The sequence below is a fragment of the Scophthalmus maximus genome, chromosome 22 (genome assembly GCF_022379125.1).
Source record: "Scophthalmus maximus strain ysfricsl-2021 chromosome 22, ASM2237912v1, whole genome shotgun sequence".
Classification (NCBI taxonomy): Eukaryota; Metazoa; Chordata; class Actinopteri; order Pleuronectiformes; family Scophthalmidae; genus Scophthalmus; species Scophthalmus maximus.
This window is the reverse complement of record NC_061536.1, coordinates 7353067-7373887: the sequence shown is the minus strand read 5'-3', so window position 1 is coordinate 7373887 and position 20821 is coordinate 7353067. Positions and strand designations below refer to the sequence as shown.

The window sequence follows — 20821 nt, the reverse complement described above, 5'->3', positions numbered from 1 at the left end:
AGGCAGCTATCTGAATTTTTACTAATTAAATAAGTTTTGTCGGGGGTGCGTTTACTTTTAGCTACACGCAGTTAAATCCTTGCAATGAAGTGCTGCGAAGAAAGAGGGGCACGTGAAATCGTTTCACATTGCAGTTTATTATTTACATATGCATTCACACTATTTACATACAGTACATGCTTTTACATTCAGGGAAGCAAGACAAACATTGTCCAGAACGATCGAGCTCCATGTCGAATGTTTTCATTCAGATGAGATCTCTATTCTTTTCTTTTGACGACAGAAGAAGAAGGAAGAAGAAAACAAGAGTTAAACAAAAGGTTTAGGCTGGACAATAAACACAATACTGCAAAAGTACGACGAAATGAAAACCTGTGGCACATTGTGCTGTATAAAGATTTTACATTTCTTTTCTGCTACAGAGCTGACAGGATATTTCAAGAAGCGGACGATGTTGCATATTCATATTAAGAACACAAATAAAGATATTTGAAACCAGCTCATCCACACAGGTGTTTTCATTTCTGGTTTCGAAGGTCCCACACACTGGGACGAGCTCATCAGGTGAAATAAGTGAAAACACCTGTATAGAGGGAACAGTGGCGGTGTACAGGATATACTGTAAGTTCAAATTGATTGAATGTTCCGGTTGTATGTTAAGACATTTTTTTATTCATAATTTTAACATGTTGTACGCTGCAAAAAAAAGTAATGCTAAAATGGAAGAAATAAAAAACACTGAATTTGAGGATAAAATTACACAATACAAGTGAAACGATCCGTTTCTTGTACTTTATCCAACTAATCAGTTCATTCGTCTCCAAAATGGCTTCCAAGGTACTAAATGCTCATTAAACATTATTATTTCAGTAGTGGGTGGCTGTGGATGAGGAGATTGGTGCGTGGGTCGGCCACCAATCAAAAGGTCTATAGTTCGACCCCCTGCTTCTCTGTCTGCATGCCACACACTGCAAGTGTACTCTAACTGTAAAGCACTTTCATTAAGGACAAGAAAATCACTGTACAAATACAGTCCATTTACCATCAACTCAGAGGCAGACTCTCCGACTTCAGCCACAGTCTGACACCTCGTGAGTTTAAATGATTGTTTAAGCTTGGAGTCGTACCAATTGTTTGGTTCTATAGATTAGCATGTGATCACTTTATAGTTATTTTCCTGTGATACATAATTCAGTGTGTCTTAGACGAATACAGTAGGTGAGAATAGACGAGCTTTGCCTTTTTCCTGGTTGCAGCTGGAAGGTCAGAGTAAGAACAGATTGGTTACATTCAAGATTGCGCCTACTGTAAGTCTTACAGTACATAAGTAACCCGTGACCAGTAAAACAAAAAACCTTATTAACGATGACCTCGACACTAAGCTCACATGGTTGATTGGATGTTTTAACTGAGGTAAATAATTATTTTAACCATAAGTTACAGCAGCTCACGTCAGTCTGGAGGTTTAGAGTAATGATCTGGTAAAGAATTTGTTGAAACAACAGTGTTGTTATGTCTTAGCTTTGGAAATCTGCAGTTGTTTTTTGTTCTGAAGCAGTAACCTTATGTAATGACAATGGTTTATAGTGAGTGGTTGGCTCGTCTTCGTAAAGTAGCAGCAGTAAGAATAAAACGTGTAAACAGTGACATGCCTTGTACAGTAGCTGGAATAGTTGGAAATCTGGATACATAGGAAATGTACCAAGATAATGTCTTATTGACCTTTGCCGACCTTTTTCTGGGCCTTGCTATATGGTCGGCCCTTTTTTTCATGAGCTCCGTGAATCATTTTGAGACCAAAACGCAACATCTTTAAAAAAAACAAATCAAAGCAAAGTTTTCAATCTTGGCATATTTCACCCTAACCAGTAGAAATCTCAATAAGGCACACATTATAGAACACTCTCCCTTTCCCCGCTTCACTTGAACAAATAACAGTGCTCGGTAGCTTGGTTCATGAATCTATATGTACAGTATATTACATCATAATGGGAATGATTTAGTGCAAGCAGGTCAAGTATTATGACATTAGCCTTTTTTACAAAGCTGCCCCTTATGTAAGGTTGTGCACTCAGGAATTATGAGTGTGGTTTGCACAGGTTGCAGATGGTGCAGAGCTTGAAAAGGTGCTCGTCCAAGGAGCCCGTCCCAGGAATGGACGCCAGTCATTTCTGTTTTCACAGGTCTTACTCACTCAAGTCGATGGCTTTAAGTGTTTCTTCCTCCAGAACTGGATCAGTACAGTACGAGTCCACACTTGTTTAATTCCTTTTCCCTCTGTATCGATCCAGAAAAGAGACATCAAACCTAGAGGATATCGGCAGAAGTAAGTTTGTATGTGTAGCATCATCCCCAGCTAGAAACATTAAAGCCAGCCAACAGTAAAGAAATGCAAATCATGTTTTTGAGCAATATAAATCTCTCACCCTTGGTGTGTGTGCACTGCTGTCCATCAGGCTCTGTCTCAGCAAGCTCGTCACTACTTCAAGCTCCTCCTCGGCCTCCCGGACATTCGGGTCCAGCTGGAGGACTTCCTGGAGGTCACTGCTGGCTGACAGATAATCCTGGGTTTGGGATACACACACACACAGAGATAAAGATTTGCAAAACCTTCAAGTCCAGCGTCTTTAAAAAAAAAAATCAGTTTGTTTGTCTTCGGGAGTGGCAGGCACCTGTAAACCTTTGTAAGCCAGCGCTCGCCTGTAGAAGGCTTTCTTGTTTCCCGGCTCCAGCTGCAGAGCAGAGTCACAGTCCTGTTTGGCCTCTTGGAAGCGATTCAGTCTCAGGAGGCAAATGGCTCTGCAGTCAAACAGTGCGACATGTCAGGATTTTGCTACTGGACATCATCGTTCTTGTGTCAGAAATAGCTTATTCTCTTGCAACGGGGGAAAAAAACATTGTTTAACATGACCTATCCAAAGAATGAATTATCATTCTTCATTAAATACAAGACAGTACTTCACTGCACCTTACTCTAAGACACTGGCATCAATCTTTGGAAAACTTCATTCCCCTTGTATTAAATTTTTTACAATTCATAATATAAATTTGTCCTGGTATGAACCAGGTTTAAGAAGGACATACGTATCATGACACCTTATACCTGTCACAAACTGATACATCTTTGATTTATTTATTATGTTCTCTATCATTAATGCTCCAACCTGCAGAGTAATCCACTTATTTCTTATTTGCAGCCATCAACTGTAATCTTTAACAAATACAAGAAGACCAAACTCCTTTATTTGGTTTTATATATATATTATATTGTGTATTCTTTGAAGTTTAACACACCTACACAGGTTTTTATGTTTGTAAAATCCACACAGTTTGAATGTTACATCTAAAACCACATCTATCAACTTATTTATTCAAAGTTTTTTTTTCTTGGTTCAGGTTTCACACTGGGGTTGTTTCATGCCTACCTGTTTGTGTAGACAGAACATTCATCGGGTTTCATTGTGAGACATTCAGTGTACTTCTCCAGAGCCTCCTGGAAGTGGCCTTTCTTGACCAGATCATTGCCTTTTTGTTTCGATAGAGTAAACTGGGCCTCTTGTTTTCTGACTGTTGACAGAAAAAGATTTTTTTTTTACTAAAATTCAATGCTTAAACAGCAGGTGGAAGTAATATCATGTCAATATCCTTTTGATCTTAAAGAAGCTTCTCCCATCAGTACAGCACACAAATCATTTTTCAGGAGTGTCATCAATGAACCTATCAGTCTATCGGCAGCTGTCTGAGCCGGAGGGGACGGGTCAGCTCCTGCTTACTGGGCTCTCCGCTGTGCTGAGAAAGACTCTATGTCCAATGACTTGGGGAAAACATGCTCACACAGGCACTTACACACATCCATAGACTTGTGAATAGAGACACAGAAACAGACACACACACAGATCATAATCCTCGCCTGGGTTTTATTAAGCGACCAAATTATTGATATAGAGTCTAAATTATTTATCCTGTGAGATAATACGAATGACTGAACAAGGCATCAAACACTTGCTCACGTGTGCTAAAAGGTTATTGTACCTCTGGCTGCTGAGACATCACCTGTCTTAGACTTTCTATTCCAAAAATCCCCTCTTTATAATTGTTCAATAAAACCCAGGAATTGCAGTTCATTCGCCACGGCAACTGGTATCAAAACAACCAGTCAGTCTTTCCATAGTTTCTCTATTTATGGACAATAAAACCACACACTAATTAAGCCATGCATGGGTGGGAAGTGAAATATCTGGGCGACAGAATAAGCCTTTTGCTTTGGTAGGGGAATGCACGAACTGTTGCAAGCGTCAGGAGAGCCGTATCATTTTTAATTTCAACAATAACCCGACCACGGTGCATTATCTGTGGCTATTTAAAGCACAAAGCTCTCTTGCATGAGCAGTAGAGCGGCAGTGTAAATGGACTCAGGTGCAACCTCGGATTGAATGTACAGTATGGAACATAGTTGTTTTTATCTGTGATTTCGTTTTGTGGGTGTGTTTTGGTAATCCACATCAGTCAATTAGGATTGGAGCACTGTATTTTCCGTGTTTTTACGGATGAATAAATTGAATGATTCAGCCACTGAACTAAAGTTTAGAATCTCAATCAAGATGTTGTTAGTAAATGCATACAAACAAGTTAGTAAGTAGATTTTCTTTAAAGGTTCAATATAGAAAACAATCCCTCCAACCCAAACAGAAAAAAAGGTTGACATGTCTGGTTTATCAAGTGAGTGAAGTTAAAGTGAGTGTCATTTAAATTAAATGCACGCTGCTTTATCCAATTGTTTTAAACTGTCACGCTGTCTTGTGTTGTGAATCTAACTGAGGTTTGAATTGGGAAACAAATTGAACACAAAGCATCTACTGTAATAGATTGAGTCAGGAAAGATAATACACCTCTTAAAGTCTTAAAATGTCCCCTCTTGACTAAAGTCACATTCTCTCTTTTTCATCTGTTTAAGACACAAACCTGCAGAAGTTGGTATTTCATAGTATCTTTAAAAGCTTGAACGGTGCAGTGACTTAATAGGATTTCCCCACCTGGATTTCCCCAGTAAAACACTGACAACAAGCTGAACCACTTTCTGTCTGTCTCCCCAGCAACAGCAGTGAGCTATTCTAAGATTAACGCCGTTCTGCCTATGTGCTACAGTCACGAAGTGTTTATGTATGTGCCTGTATATGTGCTTTCCTTTATCTTTGTTGGTGTATGTGTGTGTGTGTGTGTGTGTGTGTGTGTTTTCATAGTACCTGTGTACTACATTGCATGTATTTAATATATTTTAATGTATGATACATGTGGAGTCTTCTGGTCTGTGTGAGTATGAGCTGCCGACGGGAAACCTGACCTGAATTGTTCCATTACAGCAGCGCTGCGCTCAGTGTAGATCGCCTTCCCCTCTGCATTATTGATTGATAGTCCACCCAGACAGACACACACACGCACGCACGCACGCACGCACACGCACACGCGCACACGCACACGCACACGCACACGCACTACCACTCAGCAGGGGAGCCTTCACCCAGTCCCTGACCAACTTCTGCTGCCGCTGCCTTACGATTCCATAATTTAGCGGTATCATTTCAACTCTTACCAACTTCAATTAATTTGGCAATATTTGAAAACATATTTAATCAACACATACACACATTTTATGTCAAAAACATGAGATGTGTGTCCTTAATTATACAGTTGTACAGTTATAAATAATGATTTATTTATAATAATTGCTAAAATTGTGTATGCTGTTTGATGCGTATATGAGTGCTTGTGTATTATTTAATGGAAAACTAGGAGGTTACACACCCTTGGCACATGTGTTCATATTCCACGCTTATGTAGTTCACATTACTCTTCACTGAGCTAAGAGGAAGTGACGTCACTCACCTTCGTCTTGTGCAGCCCTGGCGGCTCGGGCCTGGGCCAGCTCGATGCTGATTGGCTTCTGTCTGTGTTGCTGTTGGACCGACAGAGGGACGGCGGGGATCTCTGGAAGCTTCCCTCTCCACTCAGGCCCGTCCTGCTCGATCAGCATCTTCGTGATTCTGGCAGAAGACACACATAAGAGTGCAGAACATGGGCATGCGAATTGCAAAATGGTTTCAAACGTGAATGCTTCGTTGCAGTAAGCGTAATGCCTGCGACCACTACAGGGTTAGAAGGCTCTTCTTTACGTGATGTTTCAATATGTGACGAATGGCCGCTCGTCGTGGTATTCTCAACACAGGGCTGCAGCAGCGTGGTGGCACACTGCACAGCTACGTGCCAGTGCAAAAATTATGTCTTTGGTTTGAATATTTCACTCAAGATTAAATTTATACAACTGAACTAATCTAAAATATGGTCCAAGTTCATATGGAATGTAACAATATCATATGTTTGGGGGGGAAACAACAGCCTCTTTTGAATACACCGACAATGTGTAGACAGATCCCATTCTTTCTTAGGTTTACAGAAGCCACATGAGGGTAGCTAGGTGTTTAGCTGAGATGAGCTGACCTGTGGACACTGTCGTGAGCCGCCTGCACCCCGGTGTCCATCTGCAAGACGGTCTTATAATCCACGTAGGCCTGCCGGTAGCGCTCCAGTGACTCATAGGCCATAGCTCTGCGCAACAGGGGCTTTAAGGAGTAGGGCTGCAGCTCCAAAGCCCTAAGAGGATCAGAAAGACGTAGAGACAGAGGATCAAATGGTCTACACCTGCACACGGTGTCACGGCTGAAGCTGGGATGATCTGAGGCTTTCCATTCATGAACGTGTGCGGGAGTGTTTGATTTGGACGGAAAGATTCCTGGAGCCTTGCGAAACAACAATAAAAGCAAACCCTCGTGAATCCAAAACTACTGTTCCGTGAAATATTTAGAACTAAACAAAAGACTGTTTGGGCTGGTGGCTCTGTGATAAGCTCCGGTCTGTGACAGTCACACTAATTATTTTCTCCAGGTACAATAACATTCTCCTGTCGGCTATGGGTGCAGTGTATAGAAAGGCATATTGAATTTCTATGAGATTATTCATTGATTCTCTTGTGAGGATTAATTGGTGTGAGTTCAAATCAGCTGTAGGGTCCAAATGATGGAGGATTCAAGGCAACATAATCATTATGATATTCTGGGAAAGGATAATATATTGCAAAATGTAACAATGTGTTTATAGTTTATAAGGATTCTTTTAAAGTAAAATATAAAAGTTCTGCCTCCAAAAGCAACTAAAGAAGCATTTCAAAACGAACTTTTTAAAATTAATTTCAGACGCATGTGAGAAATGCAATGCAAACATGGTGGAGGACATGGTGTAGAACACTGAACAGTAATGTCTGCAAATTAAAACATTCTGCCATAAACACACACACACACACGCGCACTGACACTGATCACGTACTTGGTGCAGTCCTGTATGCATTCTGTGCTGTTTCCGTCCTTCAGGTAACAGGCGGCTCTGTTGGAGTAGAGGATACACACGTCTTCTGGACTCTCAATGCCTGTGGGGGGAACAACGATAACCATACACTGAAAGAACACGCCTCAGCAGTGTGGACCCGGGGCTCCTGGCTAAGGTGAAATCGAGTTGACACAAACAGTTGGAGTCATTAGACTGTCCAGAGATGCTGAGGGTGAGCGGTGCACTGATGAATGGATGTGACCTTCTGGCAGAGTAATTCTCTCCTCTGTCCTTTCCCTTCTGAGCCTCCATTGCAGTTTCTCGACCCCCGGCAGTGCGTCGGTCACTATAAATTGCTTCAGTGCCCCCGGAACTAACGTCAGTGGTGCTCGCACTGCTTTTCATTCATGATCTTTATACAAAATGAAAGCAGACATCGTCCCACATTCTTGTCCGTCTGTCTCAAAGCACGCTGCTCAAGTTAGGATGAAGTCCACACACTAAACGTTTTAAGTCCGTCTCCAGTGCAGCAGAAAAGGCCACGACTCTTGCCAGCAGATTAAAAGTTGGCTGAGTGCTCTTGAAGTTGCAGCATGACATTTAATCTTACCTGAAAGCCCCATGTGCACTAGCACATGAATTATATCTAGGGTCAGTGTAATGTCTTGTGCTAAGACGCCGCAGCAATCATAAATCACCAGTAACGCCTCAGATACTGTCTGTTAACGCCTGCCTAAACACCAGTGATTACCAGCTCTCCACACAGACCAGTGAGATATCTGAAAAGTGACCTGTACTCATTCTATACTTCAATTATAATGTGGGATGGAGAGCATGTGCATGCAGATGGGGTAGATAAAGGAAATTGTGCAGCGTGGCAAGTGTTGGCATAACGCTACACCATCATGGGATACTATGGATGGAGCCAAATGACACTTGAGTCAACCTTTTTTGATTCCCTTCCTAGGGTTAATACACACATGTGAGAAAAGGCTTCATCTCTGTCACTGTGCCACCCGTCTGTTGTTGTTTCTACAGTGGTTGTCCATCAGATGTTGCTTGTGAAGATGCAGCAGATTCAAGTAAACCATTTCCAAACAAGTATGATATATCCATCATATATCAACTATATTCTGTTAATTTAATGGGACTAAACTGTTGCTAAAACAATTATTAGTTGAAGCTGATTTACGTTGACGTGAGCTCTCGTGAGACATGTAACTGCTATGGGCCTGACAACATGAACATGTTATTATTAAGCTTTTGGTGGCACTGTATATTGTTTATATCAGGCTTTACAATATTTCATTGATATACACAATGTACAGTGCCACCAAATTCCCCTGCGTGTCTGAGGGTGAAATATAGTCAACACACGTATTTGTGAGGGGTTCACTCGATAGGAGAACAAGCCGTCCACGTCGTCCCCACCTGCCTCGGCGCACCCGTCGATGGCCCGGGTGTACTTCTCCACGGCGTCTCCGAACTGGCCGTGCTTGAAGAGGCGGTTTCCCTCGTTCTTGAGCCGAGCCAGGTGAGGAGGCAGGGCCCCGGCGGGGGCATCCAGGTAACTCGTGTCCTCCGCGGGGCTGCCCCGCGCCCCTTGACCGCCCCCGGCCAGGCTGACGTCCCTCTGTGCGCCGTTGGCCACCCCCTTCTTTGGAGCTCTCTGCGCGTGGGGGGTTTCCGTGCTGCCGCGGCTCCTCGTCCCGCTCCCCGCCGGGGCCTGGTACTGATCCGCTCTCCCTCCGCCGCTGCCCGCGGGTTTCTCCTGCGTGTTTCCCATGGCGGCGATCCCTTCTGCAGTGTGTGGTCGAACTCTTCCTGCCTGCCTCCCTCCCTGCCTCTCTCTCTCTCTCTCTGTCTCTTTCTCTTTCTCCTCTCTCTCTCTTTCTCTCTCTCTCCGTCTGCCTGGGGATTTCTGCTAGACACGCCCCCTGGCTTAGATGTCAGAAGTGACGTCACGGAGGAGGCGGAAGTGCCACAGCGGTGCAGTGCTGCAGTGAGTGAACAGCCTCAGATTTCACCGTAAATCACTTGTGGGGCTGGGAAGACGTCCAGGAATGAAGACAGAAACATTATAAATAATAATAATAATAATATAAAACTGAACGTGGAAACGCCTAAAATTCTTGTTCATAACACCTTAACACCGTCAAAAAAAACAAAAAATCAAATAATCATATGAAAGAACAATGACATTTGCATGATTGGCTTGAATTGATTTATGTTCTTTCATAACTATTGGTTAAGTGAAAGTACCAAATATGCTTTGCTCTTTACACCTTTATAAACAAAGAGAATGGCTCCTTTTCTAAATTAACAATTTGGCTTTTTTTCCACGGAGGACATTTTGACATGGCACAGTGAGAACATCCATGGGGAACGCTCAGGTGTAAATTATCAAATGAATTAGATGCTTCAGTTTCAGGGTCCTGCTGTTGTGCCTGCATGGAACAGATCATTAATAAATCAATGTCACGTGATTGGAATTTGTTGTTGAGGTTAGTTTCACAAGTTTATAGATTCAAAATGTTCAGGCTATAGTCAAAATACTATTAGCTTTAATGTTGTCTAATGTCTAATATAATAATGTAGTTAAAGATAGCAGCTGGTTAGTTAACGATAGGGAATGGCAAAGGGGCCTTGGTTGGTTGCTATCTGGCCCATCCAAAAATGTCAGCATTTAACTATTTAGTTATTATAATAAAAATAAACCTATAATAAACAATGACCTATACTGTTGTTGATATTGTGTTAATTAGTGTATCTTTAAACAAAGCCAGAGAAATTGTTTCACCCCATTTCTAGCCTCCATGCTAAACTAAGCTAACTGGCTAACTGTTGCAGACTCACTGGCTTATGAATGGTGTCAACCGTTGCTTCTAACTAATTAATCCTTAGGTAAGAACAGATTCCATGAGGAGGGCTCACCATCTGTCAACTGTGTAAGCTCAGAGTAATTCAGCTAACAGTTTCAACACACACTGAACATATATAACTTTTACATCTGTCATGAAGGTAATATTTATCAAATGTGTTGTATTAGACTGTATTAGTCATGAAATTATTCATTTCTATCGATCTACTTATTGTTACACATTGGTTTGTTTTAAGGGGGCCTTAGGAACAAATAAAATCCAACATAAATAGAGAAAACGAGTGCAAGAATTGAGAAATTTGCATTTAAAAAAAAATTGTTGTCCGGTTCTTGCATTAACCTAGTTTTAATATGATAATGAATAAGAAAACACAGTGAACACAGTTTGGGTCAGTGAAAATCATGTTATTTATAAACCAAATTCATTCATTCTTGGGCAAAAAAAGCAACAACAAAAAAACAGCTCAGTTTGTGTGGAAAATAATGGGTTGTCACCAGGATGTCAATTTATTTACATGCTGATACACTACAAAAATAGCAAATATCAATAAGTCACAACAGCTGCCATCTTCTTCTTTATCTGGCATCAAAAACAACCACTGAAATCAAATAGTCAAGGAAATGTAGGGGTATCACATTACTCTGTTCATACATGGTTTATACAATGAAAAACCTTTTGCCTTCCTAATGTGTGCAATTGTTCAAAACCTTACACATTTTCCCCTTTTTTATTTAATCTCACAGGGCATTTCCGAACTCATAATTATCTTTATTGTCAGGATGGAACCCATCACCATTAAAAAAAAGAAGGAAAAACCTGACCTGTATTTTTTATGATCTGAAATCCAAAATCACCATCATCAAAATTTCAAACCTTTGGATTGGAGGTGTGTTATCATTCCAAAATCTAGAAAAACGACCTGTAGTTCACTGTATAGTTTCACTCTGTCTCTCTCACCATCACACACACATATAGACATTTAAAGGATACATCTCTTTGTTCTCTTCTTATACATGATCCTGTAGCCGCACTCTCTGCATCGGATTGGATCACGAGCCTTAATTTCGTTTTCAGTGTGACACTCTGCAATTAAACACCGGTAGAATATTACAGAATGATACAGATTTTTAGATGTTCATTAATAGGTCGGTCAACAGAAAATTAATCTGTAACTATTTTGATATTAGACGGAATCACAACGAGATATACATACAACAAAACATCATCTTGGTCTTAAGAGAGCAAACCGGTTGTTTCACTATTTTTAAGACACAATTAATTACTTAATAAATCATCTATATAGCAGGTTGATTGATAATAGTACAATTAGTCGTTGCATTCCTTTAACTATATAATTATTCTGATTTGTTTATATTGGTTGGTTGGTGACAGTTACTTTACATGTCCAACAAAATCCAATCAATGTATAATAATACAATGCATATTACATAATACATACAGAATTACATGTGGCCCTGAATTATAGGTTAGTTGGCTTATCTAGAAGCCAGTGGAATTAGCTGTACATTTAAGAATTGCTATACTTTCTCTGGCTGTCAACATTTGGTGATTATCATTCTTATTTTTTATGAAAAGGCTCAACAAAATCCTGATATATTGTAGTCTAAATACAATTAAACATGAACAATGGTTGTTTGTTTTAACACTTGCTAAATGTACTAACATTTGATTGTGTTGTGAAAACAACTACACAATATTATTGATTTCTTGACATGAAGAATTATTTGTAGTATCACATAAAACGTATGAACTGCAGTCTGGACAGAGCTGTACGCATGACACAACAAAATGTTTTAACACACTATATAAAACTGAACTATATGGAGCTGAAGAAACTCATTTAATGGTCTTAGGCACTAACTAATGCTTGTTAAGAGAAGTAGTTTCCTGTCATGTTGTAAAGAAGTATGTGTACTAGCAGTGATTGTACATGCAGAACATTTAGAAACAGAAGAACTGTACCTCCACATATGTAGATCATGGGCTGCTGTTTGGGTGGTTGCACATCTTTCTGTGCATCCATTTTAATCCTGTAAAATAGAGATATTCGTGTTAACGCCACCAAAAAATGCAGCATGCTAACACAGAAACAGCATGGTGCTGCCGTCAGACTGACTTGAATCGTCACAAACGGATGGCGTATCGAACCAATGAGGCCTTAAAAAAACCACAAAATGCAGTATGTATATAGTTAATGTGAAATACACCGAAGTGAATCATAAAAAACGAATAAGTAGCTCACCGTTTTAAGACACCGACAGTTAGCTGTTTACCTCCGTTCGTATCTCCCACAATGCTGCCTGCGCGCGCATGCGTACAACTGTCCAGTCCACGGCAAAGCAAAGTGGATTGTGATTGGTCAGAAAAAAACCTGTCATATTTGGCCTATTTTTGATTCTGTACCTTTAAACGCCGATATTCCGATTTATTTATTTATTTCTGGACGACTTACAACCTTTGCAGTAGTGTCTAAGGTTTATCTTATTGTGGATTATTCTCGGTTTCTAACTTTGTAGAGCTGTGTTTTTTTCAGTTTTGCCCTCCGGCCGAACAGGGGGCGATGTGGTAAAATAACATCCCCAGACGGTCCATCATCTGACGGACCCTCAGCTGGCCCTCCACCAGTTTTTGACAACAACGACTCCTGTCGACGATGTTCACATCGTGACTCTTGGCCCCGAAACTAACATAACTTACCACCAGTCCGCTGCCTTTGTATTATTTGAAGCTGTGCGCCATGGAGCCGACTGCGCCCAAAAGGTTTGTGGACATTCTGCTTGTTTAAAACGCTGGCTTTCTAGCTACCGACTAGCTAAAAGGGCTAACGTCGGCTGTAGCTTCCGCCGCTTAGCAAAGTAGCCGATGCTAGCTCGGTTAGCTTCATCGGTTTTCTCTCAAACTTTCCAACACATTTAGACGACTTCACGGGTTTAAAGATCACCCTGGAAAGGAATAACTATCAATGGGTTAACACTTCGAATGGGGTTCAGGCCTCTTGTGGTTGGGTAACTGTTAGTAAGTTCCTCCTACAGATTGACCTGTGTTTTTATTTAGACAAGAAACCTCCCTTCCGGCACAAATGAGCATCCTTGTCAACCGTTTAGTCCTTTTTTTTTACACCAGTAAAGATCGAATAGACAACCTGTGTGTACATACGTTGTCCAAACTAAATTGAAATAAACACCAAGGGAGCTGTTTCAGTAAAGAGGAACTGAGAGCTGGGCGATATGTGTCACTAACATGTTGAATCTAATACGTTGTCTTTCGATCTGAAAGGCAACATTAGACCATTTAGTTCTGATGTGTAAGATTCGATCCACAGTTGAAGATTGATTCCAGCAGCCGCAAATCTGTCTGCATGTATTCGATTCTTATATTAATCGTTTAGTGACTTTTGTCAGTTGACCATCATTGTTTCCAAGAACCCAGTGTGATCTCTTTAAATACAAACAATTCTTATGTCATTGACAATGATATGAAGTAAAGAATCATCTTGGACTCTGTTATCATTCTATGTATTTGTCGTTTCATCAAGACAACTATCACAGGTTATCACCAATCAACTTTTTTGGTGATTTCTTGTCTTTTGACTAATTGTTTCAGTGGGAAGACTGTGTTTTCTCCTCTCTGCGTTTGTTTGAAAAGCACATTTTTAACCTTTTCGATCTAAGTAAATTGTCCCCAATGTACTTTTGTGTGTAACTTGGTGCTAGTAGATTGAAACTCCCTGCGATTTTGGTTTAAAATGCCACCATTGTTACTGTGCAATGCTTTAGTTTGGTTTCACTACTTGTTTTTATTTATGCTATTATACAGAGATTTTCAGTCGATTTATTCCATTTTTACAGCAAGCTGAAAAAGCTGAGTGAAGACAGTTTGACCAAACAACCAGAGGAAGTGTTTGATGTTCTAGAGAAACTTGGTGAAGGGTAAGACATTTTTGTTTTGCCTTACATCCATTTTCGCTTGTGCACCTTGGACTGATTGTAATTGACCTCTTTTATTGTATAATACATTCATTTCTTAATGTTTCCAAATATAACATGGCCTCTTCTGTGTGTGTGTGTGTGTGTGTGTGTGTTAAGTTCCTATGGCAGTGTGTTCAAAGCCATCCATAAGGAGTCGGGCCAGGTTGTGGCCATAAAGCAGGTTCCTGTGGAGTCTGATCTGCAGGAGATCATCAAGGAGATTTCCATCATGCAGCAGTGTGACAGGTGGGGTGACAGTGCTGATGTCCCCAAATCTCAACATTTACTACATAGATGAGACTAGAAAAATAATTCTCATGGCCCTCAAAGTATCATATTTCCGACAATGACTCTGTGCTCTAGGTCTAAGTTTGATTTGACAATGTTACTCTTGGGTTCTGCAGCCTGTACAGCCATCCCTTCTCTTGATCTACAAGATTTTTCTCACTCTTTTTATAACTACGTGTTTCTCCTTAGCCCCTATGTTGTGAAATACTATGGCAGCTACTTCAAGAACACAGACCTGTGGATTGTCATGGAGTACTGCGGAGCCGGGTCTGTCTCTGACATCATTAGGCTGCGCAACAAGACGGTGGGTACTCGCAGAGTTACAGGTTACAACTGCCTCTGGTTGGTATAAAATGTGATATATTACATGTTATTATATATGTTTACTGATAGAGCATTTAAATTTTGTTTAAAAGTGACACACAACAGACGCTGATGCTACACTGACATTAACAAAACATTTCTTATTTATATGATGGTGAAAAATACAATAATTCATACGTAACCCGAGGATCTTCACTATCTCATCCCTGCATTTTCCTTTTCCTTCCCACCTCAGCTGACAGAGGATGAGATTGCTACCATTCTGAAGTCCACACTAAAGGGTCTTGAATACCTCCACTTCATGAGAAAGATCCATCGGGACATCAAGGCAGGAAACATCCTTCTCAACACCGAGGGACATGCCAAACTCGCAGATTTTGGAGTAGCTGGACAGCTTACGGTAACGTTATAGATTATGTTATTCTTTCACTGATTTTGTGAATCCATAAGAAGTTATTTTATAACTCTGTGTGGGATGATGACATCGGTGTGTATGTTCTTTCTGAAGGACACCATGGCAAAGAGAAACACTGTGATTGGTACTCCTTTCTGGATGGCCCCAGAGGTGATCCAGGAGATCGGCTACAACTGTGTGGCTGACATATGGTCCTTGGGCATCACCTCTATAGAGATGGCAGAAGGAAAACCTCCCTACGCTGACATCCATCCCATGAGAGTGAGTGTAAACTTAATTTATTTGAACTTAATCAAGTCTCCTTTTCTGTTACTCCTCCTGACTCTGTCTTGTATCCTCTCTGTATTCCTCCAGGCTATCTTCATGATCCCCACCAACCCTCCGCCAACATTCAGAAAACCTGAGCTTTGGTCAGACGAATTCACAGACTTTGTCAAGAAGTGTCTGGTCAAGAATCCAGAGCAGAGAGCTACTGCAACCCAGCTGCTACAGGTTGGAGACAGGAGGGACACATGCACACACCCACACCCACAGAGATGTGAACAAATAGGAGCAGTATAAACAAGCTCAAGTGTACACACTCAAAAGAAACACATGAATAAAACAACTGAAATAGGTACAGGTATATCTTTCTCATCACAAAGCGGTAAAATACAGTGCACACAACATCTTTTTTTGTGTCTGTTGAACATCCAGCACCCATTCATCAGCCAGGCCAAGCCAGTCTCAATTTTGCGAGACCTGATAACTGAAGCAATGGAGATGAAAGCCAAAAGGCAGCAGGAGCAGCAGAGAGAGCTGGAGGAGGAGGACGACAACTCTGTACGTATTCCGAGATGCTGCCACAGGCAAAACAACCATGGGAAAGCTACAATCAACAGTTTGTGTATGTGGAGGCTGCATGTGTGATTGTCTCGTGTCACCCAGGAGGAGGAGACTGAGGTGGACTCTCACACGATGGTGAAGTCGAGCTCAGAAGGTGCAGGGACCATGCGGGCCACCAGCACCATGAGTGACGGAGCGCAGACCATGATCGAACACAGCAGCACCATGCTTGAGTCTGACCTGGGCACCATGGTCATCAACAGCGATGATGAAGAGGAAGAGGAAGACCGGGGATCCATGAGGAGTGAGCGCACACACAACCTAATTATAGAGGATAACATGAGAGGAGCAGAGAGGAGGAAAAACAGTACCAAGTCTGATAAATCAAAGCTTAGTAGTCATGACAACCTAACTGTTGATGTGAATGCTGTTTACAAGTTAGATCTCATAATTGTGATAACTGCGACATGACAGGAACGCAGAATAATCTACCACCAGAAAGATGAATTAAGTGACCTGTGGTCTGATGTAACTTTTTTTTAAAGTGATTATAAATGTTCTGTTATTTAATGGGTGGTAATATTATGAGTATGAGGAGTGTCTCTTTAAAAACTAAAATACTTCAAACATGTGTTAATACACAAATAGATTTTCTCGAACATTAAATAATGTGAAGAATTACTTTGGATATGTTTTAAATTGTTCAATATCTGAAAAAAAAAGTATGAAATAAGTTGGAACCCGATTCTCTTTGTCCTCCACAGGGCACGCCACCCCCCAGCAGCCGATGCGTCCATCATTCATGGACTATTTTGACAAGCAGGACTCCAACAAGGCAGCCCAGCAGCAGGAGAACTACAACCACAACCAGCCGCAGGAGCAGCCCGGCTACCACATCCAGTCCAAGAACGTCTTCCCCGACAACTGGAAGGTGCCTCAGGACGGAGACTTTGACTTTGTGAGTAACGTCCTCCACGTGCCTGTGATGCTATTACTGTGATGAATGGGATTATTCACAGTGGAAATTATTGTCCATGGCATAAGAGTATATTATACACAACAAGACACTGAATATGACTCATTTCTTCCCATCGCTGTTTGTCTGTGCGCTGTCACCCAGTTGAAGAACCTGGAGTTTGACGAGCTACAGATGCGTCTGACTGCCTTGGATCCTATGATGGAGAGGGAGATCGAGGAGCTTAGGCAGCGCTACACCGCCAAGAGACAGCCCATCCTGGATGCAATGGATGCGAAGAAGAGACGACAACAGAACTTCTAAGCGATTCTTTCCTGTTTCTCAAAGCCGCCATTTACCACAAAAAGAATGACTCAGAGGAACAACCTGTCTTTGTTGGAAGCCGACTGCTGTTGTGACTAACTGCTAACTGGCCTCTGGCTGAAAAGAGATGCTTCTTTTCCTGAGTGACGTCCATTTTGGACCCTGGAATCCACACGTATAAGCCTTGTTTCTACACTATGTCCAAATGCGTTTTCCTTCATTTTAAGTCTTAATTCTGTTTCTGAAGTTGCTTCTCCACAAATGATTCTCAAGACTGCAGCCAAAGAGACAACCAAGTCTTGGTGATAACACAACTGAAGGTAAAAAAAATATTACCTACCCCTTCCAAATAAAATTCCCCTTCACCATGAAAACCTATGGAAGGACATCTACAATGACAACCAGGCCAACACTACGCTGAGCTTCTAGTAGCATTGGGTTCATTGGGTGTGGCCAATGACAGGTGGTCTTTTTTTTTCTTTGCTCAGACTTTTTAACTTTCACTGTAAATATAATATAGAGCCTACTTTGGAAATACCTGCAACAAAAAGCTGTGGAGGTTCATCCATGACCAAAGACAATCAAGGTGATGATTCCGTTGTAAATGCCTTAAAAAAATATCTGAAAGCTGGTTTTCAGAATAAGCAATGTGGTCACATGGTTAAATCCATCCTCACTTGGAGATGAGTATGTGACTTTGATGGAAAGCGGCAAATGTTTGTCAGAATGGACAGAAATTACTTTGCGTGGTAGCGAGTAGATCGTGCATGTTTTCAATTGTTTGGGGGCCAGAAAATTCAAATACTTTATTTCAGTAGTCTTTATTATCATTTATTTATTTTTTGGTTGTATTACAATTCAATTTTCTGGGCTTCTTTATACAGGTAATGTACTGTCAAGTCTACACTGACAGGTACCATGCATCTTAGTGCCTGTCACTGCTCTGCTTCCCTGTGTTCACCCACTCTACATCAATTTAAAATCAGCGTCGATGCTCAACAAGTGTGTTCACATTTCTATTGAATGCAAGAGTTGTCACAAAGTCATTCCCAAATGGGAAACAAAAACCTTCTAGGATTTCCCTGCAGTTAAAAGCATCCCTAAATAACAAGACTGTTTATATTTCGCTGATTTAAAAACCATGTTGAGTAGTAAGAACTCAGGCCTCAGCGAAGAAAGTAGCCATGCGTGACATATTGACCGTTTATGGCTCTCAGTTTACTATAAAAAAGACTCGAGTGACCGACTGATGCTGTTTACAGAGGGGCCGCTCAAGCCCCATATCTACCGTCTGAGTTTCAGACTCAAGATAATTATTTTGTTTTGCATTAAGATCTAATTTCAGCAAATTTCCCTGCAGCTTATATGTATGTATGTTTCAGCAATTATGAGTTATTGCTGTTAATGAAGGAATGAAGAGATATTGTTAGTTCATGCTTTGTAATCATATTTTTTCAGCTACAGTTTGTATTTACACAAAACTACTAGTGCAGTGATATGAAATTGCTCCTTTATCAAGTTATCAGATGTTGGTAAGGTGTTTTTATTCAAACTTCTGTGCCGTAGGTAAATGTGTGAGTATCAGTATACATAAGTAACAAGAAACTGCAGTGCAGAAAAGACTGAGAAACTATAATTAAATATCAATGTTTTATATAACTAACATATCCAGCTAATCATATCTCTTGGTCACAATTCTTAAATAACCTAATTCAAATTTTATTTTCTATTTCTGTTATCGGATTGATGTCTATCGACTTAAAGAAATCCAACTGAGGCTATTGTTCCATTTTGAAAGAAACCGGTTTTGGCAACAATTTAGTGATGTTTTTATTTATCACGTGCTGATAATGACCCTTTGAATTTTATTCAGACTGTCCTGGTCTGCAGGTTACTGTTACATATGAATGTCAATATGCAGTCTTAATCATTTGGTTCACTGCATATTACTTGATATTTAAATTATACAATAATTGTATAAATAGGCCTGTTACACTGTCTTACTGCGTCTTATCTGATGGACAATATGGCCCAAATGAGTTGACATTTTACAGACATTAATTCAAATTTCAATCATCAATGTCTCAGCTTCTTAATAATCACTTTTGTGTTTGTTTTCGTATTTTTTCTGCTTTAAGATGAACCACTGAACTCATTAATATTCTTGCCATTGTTTCCATAAATGAAGTCTGCAGAACATTGGCAATTTGTATACAAGCATTCATCTTTTGACTTCTTTATTTCTGTGACTGGTTTAAATATAGAAACTGATTTGGCTGTTCATATTTTTTTCCCTTTGTCGGCTATTTTACTTGATTTCTGCATGTGTTCAACTATGCATGTTCAGAATTATGTTTGCTCTGTAGTGGAATGCTCTTATATTAACTGCACAGGTAAGAGTTCTGTTAATAAGGGAGAGGAATTATTTTCACAGCTTTTATTAATTAAAAACAACTATTTGCTCTGTAAATATAAAAAGCCCAGTTTGAAATATAACATTGTTCAGAACCAGGCATGTTATGTATCTGAAATCACATTTTTATAGCTACTTGATTTTGTCTACATTTATTTCTGCTATACGACTTGAGGTGTAGGGTGGAATGTAAGCATTTATGTTTGAACCACTTAATTTATTATGTTTGTTTGTAAAACTTTGTAAAGTTTTGAAATGGTGCAAGGAATAATAAAAGTTACTTATAGTTAACCTTAACTGCAGTGGAACACCTTGTTATCGCTAAGTTCACACATGAAAACTTGGACCACGCAGTTGGACTCCGTAGAGCAGTTACTTCCGCCAAGGCCCAACAATGTCCCACAAGATCGTCCGGTTCTTGTATTACAAATATATAAACGAAAAACAGTCTGATAACGGTAAGCAAACCCCTTAATATTGGACATGACATATGTGTATTTAATCAAGAGAAAGACATGTAACACTTATTTGGCTGAAAACTGGACCACCTTTCTATAAATATTTTTTAAAATCTCAAATATCAGCCCACTGATATGCCTGATTTTTTTATTCAAGATATGTGCATTATCCTTGAAATAATAACAAAAATGTTTTAGAAAGTGGCCCAAAAAATCTGGATTCACCCGGTAATCCATTAAGATTAAAGGCGACTAACAAAAACACATCTTAAATCCAAAGGATTGCTTGACAACAACCACTTACAACCCGAGGCTTATCTTTAAAAAAAAGGCTATCATCAGTCTCATGTCTTGAAAACGACATCAAATAAAAGTTATCCACGTCATCATCTGGCTCTATCAAAAGTATACACACACTTATATTGCGTCAGGTCTGCAACATCTGCACCAGAGACTATGAGAAAAATTAGAGACTCAGGGCATCACAAGAAAAAGGTCTGCACCAAAGTTTATGGGGGTTCTTCCGGGGCCATTGGCCCATCCCTACGAAATGATTTTTTGTAGATTTTGC

General features: G+C 40.3%; 3 protein-coding genes across 6 annotated transcripts; 1 reads left to right on the top strand and 2 right to left on the bottom strand.

Moving 5' to 3' along the window:
• Positions 1 to 118: 118 nt before the first annotated feature.
• On the bottom strand, positions 119 to 9284 carry spag1a (sperm associated antigen 1a). 3 transcript variants are annotated; one of them, XR_004786850.2, is made up of 9 exons: positions 8755 to 9284; positions 7378 to 7477; positions 6496 to 6648; positions 5884 to 6041; positions 3426 to 3567; positions 2673 to 2799; positions 2427 to 2564; positions 2195 to 2307; positions 119 to 270 (listed from the first exon to the last, which is right to left on the bottom strand). XR_004786850.2 is itself a non-coding variant. In XM_035620911.2 (8 exons), the coding sequence occupies exons 1-8, from the start codon at positions 9161 to 9163 to the stop codon at positions 2302 to 2304; spliced, it is 1233 nt and encodes a 410-aa protein (XP_035476804.2). In that variant the 5' UTR covers positions 9164 to 9284; the 3' UTR covers positions 119 to 2301. The 3 variants fall into 3 exon arrangements, 2 of the variants coding, with proteins under 2 accessions (XP_035476804.2, XP_035476805.2); XM_035620911.2 differs by having other exon boundaries at positions 119 to 2307; XM_035620912.2 differs by having other exon boundaries at positions 119 to 2307; positions 8809 to 9282.
• A 1358-nt stretch (positions 9285 to 10642) lies between these two features.
• On the bottom strand, positions 10643 to 13060 carry polr2k (RNA polymerase II, I and III subunit K). 2 transcript variants are annotated; one of them, XM_035620919.2, is made up of 4 exons: positions 12978 to 13060; positions 12243 to 12310; positions 11250 to 11342; positions 10643 to 10857 (listed from the first exon to the last, which is right to left on the bottom strand). In XM_035620919.2, the coding sequence occupies exons 2-4, from the start codon at positions 12301 to 12303 to the stop codon at positions 10835 to 10837; spliced, it is 177 nt and encodes a 58-aa protein (XP_035476812.1). In that variant the 5' UTR covers positions 12304 to 12310; positions 12978 to 13060; the 3' UTR covers positions 10643 to 10834. The 2 variants fall into 2 exon arrangements, with proteins under 2 accessions (XP_035476812.1, XP_035476810.1); XM_035620917.1 differs by lacking the exon at positions 12978 to 13060 and adding an exon at positions 12523 to 12604.
• On the top strand, positions 12763 to 20089 carry stk3 (serine/threonine kinase 3 (STE20 homolog, yeast)). Its single transcript, XM_035620910.2, has 11 exons — positions 12763 to 13040; positions 14129 to 14209; positions 14366 to 14494; positions 14726 to 14840; positions 15096 to 15260; positions 15369 to 15536; positions 15630 to 15767; positions 15972 to 16097; positions 16203 to 16404; positions 16865 to 17058; positions 17221 to 20089. The coding sequence occupies exons 1-11, from the start codon at positions 13018 to 13020 to the stop codon at positions 17377 to 17379; spliced, it is 1500 nt and encodes a 499-aa protein (XP_035476803.1). The 5' UTR covers positions 12763 to 13017; the 3' UTR covers positions 17380 to 20089.
• The last annotated feature ends 732 nt before the right edge of the window (positions 20090 to 20821 follow it).